This window comes from Nematostella vectensis, chromosome 15 (genome assembly GCF_932526225.1).
Source record: "Nematostella vectensis chromosome 15, jaNemVect1.1, whole genome shotgun sequence".
Classification (NCBI taxonomy): Eukaryota; Metazoa; Cnidaria; class Anthozoa; order Actiniaria; family Edwardsiidae; genus Nematostella; species Nematostella vectensis.
The window spans coordinates 6,185,927-6,194,346 of NC_064048.1; the positions used below are offsets into that span (position 1 = coordinate 6,185,927).

At 39.3% G+C, this 8,420-nt stretch overlaps 1 protein-coding gene across 2 annotated transcripts; it reads right to left on the minus strand.

The window, feature by feature from the left end:
• Positions 1–200: 200 nt before the first annotated feature.
• Positions 201–6,370, minus strand: LOC5511392. Of its 2 annotated transcripts, none has more exons than XM_001631758.3 (7): positions 6,259–6,370; positions 5,662–5,706; positions 3,847–3,912; positions 2,986–3,170; positions 2,402–2,612; positions 1,642–1,896; positions 201–1,211 (listed from the first exon to the last, which is right to left on the minus strand). In XM_001631758.3, the coding sequence occupies exons 2-7, from the start codon at positions 5,699–5,701 to the stop codon at positions 1,030–1,032; spliced, it is 939 nt and encodes a 312-aa protein (XP_001631808.1). In that variant the 5' UTR covers positions 5,702–5,706; positions 6,259–6,370; the 3' UTR covers positions 201–1,029. The 2 variants fall into 2 exon arrangements, with proteins under 2 accessions (XP_001631808.1, XP_048578609.1); XM_048722652.1 differs by lacking the exon at positions 6,259–6,370 and adding an exon at positions 6,127–6,195.
• Positions 6,371–8,420: the final 2,050 nt, after the last annotated feature.

The window sequence follows — 8,420 nt, forward strand, 5'->3', positions numbered from 1 at the left end:
ATTTTATACCCTGAAAGATAGGATAATCACCTCCCTACACTCACATCTTTTATTGGGAGTATCCCAACCCCCCCCCCCCCCCCCTGTCTCGGCTTCATTCTCTGCCTCCGCCTTTTCCCTAATGAAAAACCAGGTTAAGGGTATGAGAAGATAAATCGGAGTGAAAGCGGGCAAACTCACATATCACCTCACACAAATCATTTTTAAATATACACCCAAGTTTATTACATTTTTCTCCATACAAACAATGGACCTTTATACCCTTTGAACATCGCTATTTTCCTTTTATTCCTCTTATTTCTTTTTTGCACGTACTATGATCAATATACTATTGTGACGACGTTCTCTTTTTTGTCAACAGTTATGTGTGAATTTGTTTCCTATTAATTCCTTGGCCACGTTTACAAACTACATAACAACGGTTTCGTATTTTCACAAAGTAAAGTATTTGTAAATGCTGCCAAAAAGTATTCAATTTGATATCTATCCTTCCCCTAAGTCTTTGAAGTATCTCAATCTCCTGATCCTTTTCTAACCGAATTCCCTTGTATTTATCAATAAATATATCGTATATGTACATCAGCAATAGAGAGCTATTCGACAAGGTTAATCTGGAAAGTTGAATTCAGCGTCAGGTTCGAGACGACTGGGTAAGTCATAACATGACACAACAGAACAAGTCAAAATGACAATAATGTTGCTTATATAGTGGTTGACACCACCACAAATGATCCTATCATAGGCAACATCATCATAACCAAAACCCACAACCACATGACTGTCACGATGATCAAGGCTTCATGGGTATCATCATCATAAATGTCAATCAACATCGGTGTCATCATAATGATAGACGTCAATCAGGATGATTGACATTATCCTGATTGACGTTCATCACAATGATAAATGCCATCGTGATTACTGTTCATTACAGAATCAAAGGTCATTGCTACGATGCCACATCATCATGAACGTCCATCACCATGACAACATCAGAGATCTTCAGGCGACGTATAATTGAGGGGAGTCTTAGACTTGTGAGCGCTTGAGGACGGCTTCCTCAATGGTGTCCTGGTTCTGAACGTTGCGTCGTGGCTCTTTCTTTATGGGGAGGAAGTCGTCGCTTGATGCGATGGCGGCCTTGGAAGGAGCAGCGTCGCTGTCACTCAAAGGTTCCGTGATGTCAAATGTCTTCTTCTTGGCCGCCGGGGCTAGCAATAATAAAGGGTAAATGAAATGCGGTGGTAATACGAGGTAAACGGAAAGTGTTGGCAAATTATAGAGGAACTAAATCTACCCGACCCTGCTTGTGTAAACGTTTACCAGGTGTTTTTCGCTATTCACCTAGTCACTTCGCCATCTTGTTTTGATGTGTCCGCGCGCGTGGAGAGGGAATGAACCGAACAAGATGGCGGCCACGACTTGGCGCATAGCGAAAAAAACCTGGCTATACGCCTGCAAGCAGGCTAAAACTATCCGTGGTAAGATATGAGTCGTATCTATGCTGCTTGAGACGGCTTTCCTTTGCCTTCGAATCGACCAAGTTGAATCTGCGCTCTCGTAATTCCGCACTCCAGCAGTAACGAAAATTCTTAGCATGCTGAGTTTATTTACTTTCGTAATATTTAAGTTTTCTTTTACCTGCAGACAGGAGACCGCATTCCTGAGCGAGCTGAAAGATCTCGGCTTTGTTGAGTGCGTAGTTGTAAATTCTGAAGTCATCGACGAATCCCTTCAGAGGTCTGTTTGCCTTATGGTCGCCTATACCTGCGCGCGTAAGCCAGTCACGTGACAGGAGTCCAGAGCCAGTGGTCATGTTTCTGAGAAGTCCGTTGATGTAGACCTTGGCTTTGCCAGTAGCGGAGTCGTATGTACCAGCGATGTGGGTCCACTTATCTGAAAAGGGAGATTGTAAGAGTTTGGAAATGCTTTTACTTTACGTTTTACTTCGAGCTTTTAAGAAACTTCTTACAACCTGATTCTGTCAGTCAACTTTTTCTACCACTGCCATTGAGTGCTTACCGATGGAATAAATCGATTATTTTGGTTTAAGAAAGTCATATTGTAGTGTTCGATTATTGATTTTTCAAGGTGGTTTTTAAGAACACTAGAAATCCAAGTAATCAGGAAGTAAATTGTACCTTTTACTATAAATCCTTAATATTAAACGGTTTAACATACACCGTTAGTTTGATTACAATGATAATAAGGTACCTGTTAAGTTAAACAGGCAATAAAAATTAATACAAAAGTGTTAAAAATGTTAATACACTAACGGTAGCCCCCTTTATGGTAATATCATAATGCTAACCCCTTATATAGCAATTCCATAAAGGAAACCCCTTATATGGAATGCCATAGTGTTAACTCCTTATATGGGAATGCTAGTACCAGTCCTTACCGGCCTTGACCTGCTCTCCCTCTGCGTTACACGAGAAGATCGTCTGCTGAGTCTCGTTCCGGTGAAACCACCTGACGGCGCCATTGTTCACCTCAAAGTGGAACTGCCCGCACTGGTGACTGATACCAATCGTGTCAAAGATGGAGTGGCTCCCCTCCACCTCCTTCAGTTTCACCCACGCAGCGATGGTGGCGGCTACATAGGGCTTGCCCTAGCAACAGAAATACACCTAAGCAACGGATGCTACGATACAATAATAATAATAATTTGTTAATTTATAGCGCCTTGTTCTTATAATAGAAATTGCTAATATTGAGACATATCAATCAATGACTGACGCGTTTTTATGATGGTCTAAAAGAGCCTAGGGCTAGCGCTCGGGAAACCTGTGATGATCTAAAACGTGAGGGTCTGAGCCGAGTTTTCAAAATTTTGGTTTGGAAAATCGTAGTGAAAACTTTCTGCAAGTTTACGTAAAAAATCTCAGCTCAAACTGTTCTAGGTCTAAAGAAAAAAATAAAGAAATGATTGAAGCGGGCTCGCAAATATGGTATGTAATCGACCTCGATAACCTGACCACTCACCTGGAAGGTATCGCCGTGGAATAAGATATCCCCACAGTACGTATAGGCAGCATTGCCACATTTGCCCTCATTAAAGTGAACGAGAATAGAACCCCCAACAAGATATCCATTGTTGGCATATCCAGAAGAGTCCTCGACAACGGTGCCTTTTGTACTTGTGAAGTCGAGCTTGCATACCAGTCTCTCTACAAATTAAATCCGGTTTAAACTTTCATGTTTTCAGTAGCAAGCAATGGCTGTCGTTTTTCTAAATTGAAAAAAGCATGTATGGAAGCTGCGAGGGAAACATATGACTATCTAAACCGTTAGGGTCTGGGTCGAGTTTTCAAAATGATGGTCATACGTATTCCTGCAAGTTCACGTTGAATCTCTCGACATGCATTGTTCTAAGGTAGGTTAAAGAAGCGACAAGATTGCGATTGAAGCGAACTGCCAAATATGGTGTGTTCTAATAAGGAATTGGCCGAGCGAGCATAAAAAAGAAAGTTTTAAGGAAGGTCGATAATCCCTTTTTTTGTCACTTAAGTGAGCCACAGGAAGCTCAAATATTAGAGAACTCGACAGAGCTGAAAACGGGGCACCTGTGAAGGTGGCTAAAGCGAACCTGGTAACGAATCCTGCTCAGTTCTGCTTTTAAAGGCATATTGATGATTATTTGAATAGAATCAAAAAGACCCAAACTCTCGTGATCTCGTACCAAAAAACTGGATTTCGACTCTGCCAAATTTTCGTCTTTGATAAGACTTCTTCAGGGCAGACTTTAGTCGAATTCCAGTTTTTGGTGTATTGTTTTGATGATTATTTGAATACAAATACACTCGTTTAAGAGCATTGTGTTCTCAGGGTAAACTGTCCACTTACTGTCTGGAGGAAGGCCTTTATCACTTGCATCTGCAACGGCTGTGGGAACTCCTGGCAGAGCTTGAGCTGAGAAGTGACATAACGTTGATGTTAATAAGTTAATAAACAAAGACTCGGGCAAACCGCGCGACAATGTTTAGTTCAGGGCACTATACATAGACTTAAACTTAAAAAAAAAGGAAACCAAAAAAATTGCTTAAATCAAGAAACTGTGTGAAAATGATGACAAAAGTTAGGAATACAATTCAATGCTTGTATCGCACGAATAGAGGACTTGCGCTAAAAGATCACGAGACTTGAGTGGCAAACTAGCGCTCAGGCTTTTAGCGGCAAAAAGCTTCAAAACAAAGGCATCTTAAACAACTTGCGCTAAAAGCCAGACTTTTTTTCAGTAAGGGTTACATTTAAAGATTTTATATTTTCATCTTCCTCTGAGGTATGACGAACGCAGTCATTTCTGTGATTTTTTTGTTTTGAATTTGTCACCTAGAAAGGTCACTTGCGTATGTCCCCTATTCGGATGCATACCGTGACTCTTGAACTTTAATTTTAAAGAAGGCAAAGTAAGCAATTTTATCTATTTTCACAATTCTGAAATCATGATATACTTTCAAAAAAGGTGGTGTGGTATTACTGTACTTAGGGCTCATTTTCTGTCACAACTCCTGCCTTTTATTTATAAGATCGATAAACCACTGCAAAACCACGTGACTATTTATTGAGCCAATCCCGTTTGTTTCAATTTTAAGCAGGGAATTGCAGGTTGAGGATTTGTAGCGTTTCATCAACATGCGTCTACCAGTAAAACTATATACGATGACATAAAATATAATCGCCCTTTCACTTCTAAGTAATGGGGGTTCGTACAAAAATACAAGAAAATCTGAAGTTTGATTTAGCACGAGATTACACGCATCATTTCCAACTGAGTGAGCTTTGTATGTCATATCAAAACAGGCACCAGTAAATGTCACTGATCCAAAGGTTCGCGAGTGATGCAACGTTAAAACTTCAGACTATCTGCGTTCTTTTATAGTATTTCATTGTTTGGAGTTATTGGATTTATTTCATCGGTGGCTTTATTTAAATATTCGAATTCATATTTTGGGAAACGCGCGCACAACCAGCAGTTTTCAGTAAAGTTCGCCAAGTCGATGCAATGATTTTGTCCAAAGATTATAATTATGCTGATGTAGAGAGTGCCCTGCGTGCTATCTAAGCTATATAGGCAAGATAGAATAGAATTGTTGTCGTTACCACTTTATTTTACGAGTGAGATCCTCTTTGCTGTGAGTGCAACCTTGAACAGGTTTACTGGTGCTCACAACAAGTAAGGCGTTCGAGATCTCAAATCTCAACAAGAATAACGCTTCAAAATCAGCGCGCGTTCATTTTGGTCTGTTAAGTTCTGTTCACACGTGCAAAGGCGTAGAAGTAAGCGGAGATGTTCGATGCTTACTCTGCCCGTGTAATCAGGAGAAGAAAGCGGAGAAGGAAGCAAAGAAGTAACGTGACGCTCCTTCATCTTCCTTCTACGCTTTAGTCCCCTTCGCGTTAAATTACACGCGCTCGTAAAAAGATAGTAATTTTCGAATAAGCCCTCTGGAGGGACGGCTTGCAGGCTGTGTTTTTTCTTTGTTGTTTTCTTTCCGTAATCTCGCACTTTTATCTCGTCTTTAAGGCCCTTGAGTCAATAGAAATTTACCTAGTAAATAGAAATTTCCCAAAGAATATTTATGCATTACATTTTACACAAATAATTCTTGACCCCTCGTTATATGGGAGTGAGCAGAATTCATAGTGACAATATCTTACCTGTGAGGCACAACCCTAGTACATAAATTAGCCCTTTCATCTTTACTAGAAATAGAAAACAAACCATAATCAAACATTGAGGAGAAAGTTGAACAACATTGACTTCGACTACTGTACTAGCAGTGGTATCTAATATAAACAAATCGAATTTGTATTTTTTAAAGAATCTAGTCAATTAGAGAAAATATAAGATAACATATACATACTAAATCATGGTTTTACATTAGATCTTTAACGAACATTTTTCTTCTTTTTATATTGCATATATGACATTTATTTGATCGTTGGCTAAACTGTTTGGCGAATAAAGTGCATTTGTCGTTTTTTTTTTCTTTTTTTAAAATAGACATTTTTTATCTGATTGAATAAAATAATTTGAAAATTGCAATGTCCAAATTAATTTCAACAGTCTTAATATTACAGCGACAAGAGCGATTAGGTCGTTGCGCGGTCACAATGTCAAACCTTTGCGATGAAACCACGTATCCACCCAAAGTAGCCTTCAAACGATTGTGAAAAAGGTATGACTTAAAAACGCAACGTTAAGATAATAAGATATTTAAAATTGCTAAAAAAAATCAAGTTGGTTGGACTTACCAAGCGAAGGCTATAGAAGATGTTGTTTTTCGTGTTCAGAACTGATCTTGAAATCTTATTTCATGGAGCCACATTCCAAAGCTATGACAGGTCGCTACGGTCAGCGGATCTGATCAATTTTTTACCACCAACATGGCGACGTGGTTTTGGCCTTTGGGGCCACGAAAGTAGGTCGAAACGCGTCCATTTATTTTATTTTCATTTTTTTATCGTTAGATATATATTCAGGGAAACCACTCAAAGTATATCTTATCATTTTTTTATCAATTTTGTTTTGCGTTATTCCTTTTAATTCACAGTCTAGAATTTCCAAAAGCGGTCACATGAAGATTTGTTTGTCTTGTGAAACGGTTGATCGATTTGATCTTATAGAAACAAAGTTTTCCAAGTAAGAGGATTTCAACTGCCACGACTTCCCCCTGCGGCCAAGCTATCACCACACGGCACGGAAGTAAAATATAAACACTTAACTTTTGTCTCATCACTTCCCCCTGAAGTGCTGCAATTTTTGAAGAAAAGTAAGCCAGTGAGCAATGAATTGGTGATCATTAAACATTCAAACGCTTCAGTGGATCTCCATGTTTTGTGTTGTACCGTATCACTCAATGATCAGTTTTCAGCCCTTTGCTAACTGTTGACTTTTTGTTACAAAAACACACCACATTGCAAGCACTGAGCCCGTTAAAAAAAGCGGCTAGCCAGTGCAAACATGATATAAAATCAAATAAGAAAAAAATAATAATTAATGTATTCTCTTGTCGCCTTTAACGAAAAGAAAAGAAACGTGCACTCATAGGATGCTATACTTTATACTTCAACCTGTTGAAAAGTTTCAGTATTGAAAGGATGTAATTTCAGTTGCGTAATTTTATACTGGACTTCATCATAATTCGAAGTCAATAACTCTTGGCTAAACGATACTGGGGTGGATTATTAATCTTTACGTGCTTGGACAAGGGCCCCCAAATGGTCTTAGGCGACGGAGCACTTGCGAGCTTGCGAGCACCCCGTTTTTTATGCGAGCATTTTTAGGCGGAAAAAATTTCGCCAGCATGCGAGCATTAGCCGAAAACTGCGAGCACATCGAAATTTCGGGGGACCATTAGGGGGCCATCGGACACGTCCGAGGAAACTAAGCGCGTACCGAGGATTGGCTTAGGGGGGAAGGACGATACTACACACAAGACCATATCTACCTCCCCATGAAAGAAAGTGCTCATACTGCTGTCTAATGTAACACGGACGGTATTTTATATTTAAGTGCCCTTATGCAGATATAAGGGAGGAGAAAATATAAGAAATATTTGCTTCTGTTTTCCAGTAAATTTGCGAATATAATTTTTTTTGCGGCTTTTTTTTTCGTTCAAAAACAATGATTAGGATTAACATAGCCTGCTTGCAGGCGGTACTCGGTGTTATCATAGCGGAAAACCCTCTCCGTTCGATGATCGGGCGCCATATTGTATTCTAAGCCGCATGGTTCCTGGGGGCGAGCTGAACCGTTCTTATTTTGGAACATTTTATTATATTCCTACTGTCGAATCCGTTGTATCGCGACGCCGCATTTTCGAAACATCGATTTGTTTTTGTCTTTTGGGATTTTCTGATCCGCCAGTCAAATTATTCTAAGCCAATCAGATTCTTGCCATCTCTCGCCTAGTGCAGTTGCCTGGGTTTCTGTCGCGACACTGTCTGGTTTTCGTCCAGAGGATAGCCAGGGAAGTGCACAAAGCGAGATTCTGATTGGCTCAGAATGGTTTTACTGACGGAACAGAAAACCAATACAATACAACGGATTCGACAGTAACGATGTTCTTAAATTTTATCGTATATAAAAATATAATATAAGAAAGAGAATTCACACATGTGATCAATAGCTAATAAGGTTGTTATTATAAGCACAATCTGATTCTGCGTTTTAAAACGCATCAGGACTAAAAAGCAATATTTTTCTGCTATCTGGGCCTCGGCATATCCTTAGCATGTTCTTAAAATCTTGGTGAAATCTCAGGCTGGACGTTCATAAAAAGGGTTCTTATATTATAAAAAAAAAAGAGTGTACCATAGTATAAAGCATCTTTTGATTCCTCGATTTAATTCTTTCTCGGCATAAATGATCAATTTCATGTGATTCTGAAAAAGAAATCTTAAACTGCCAGCAT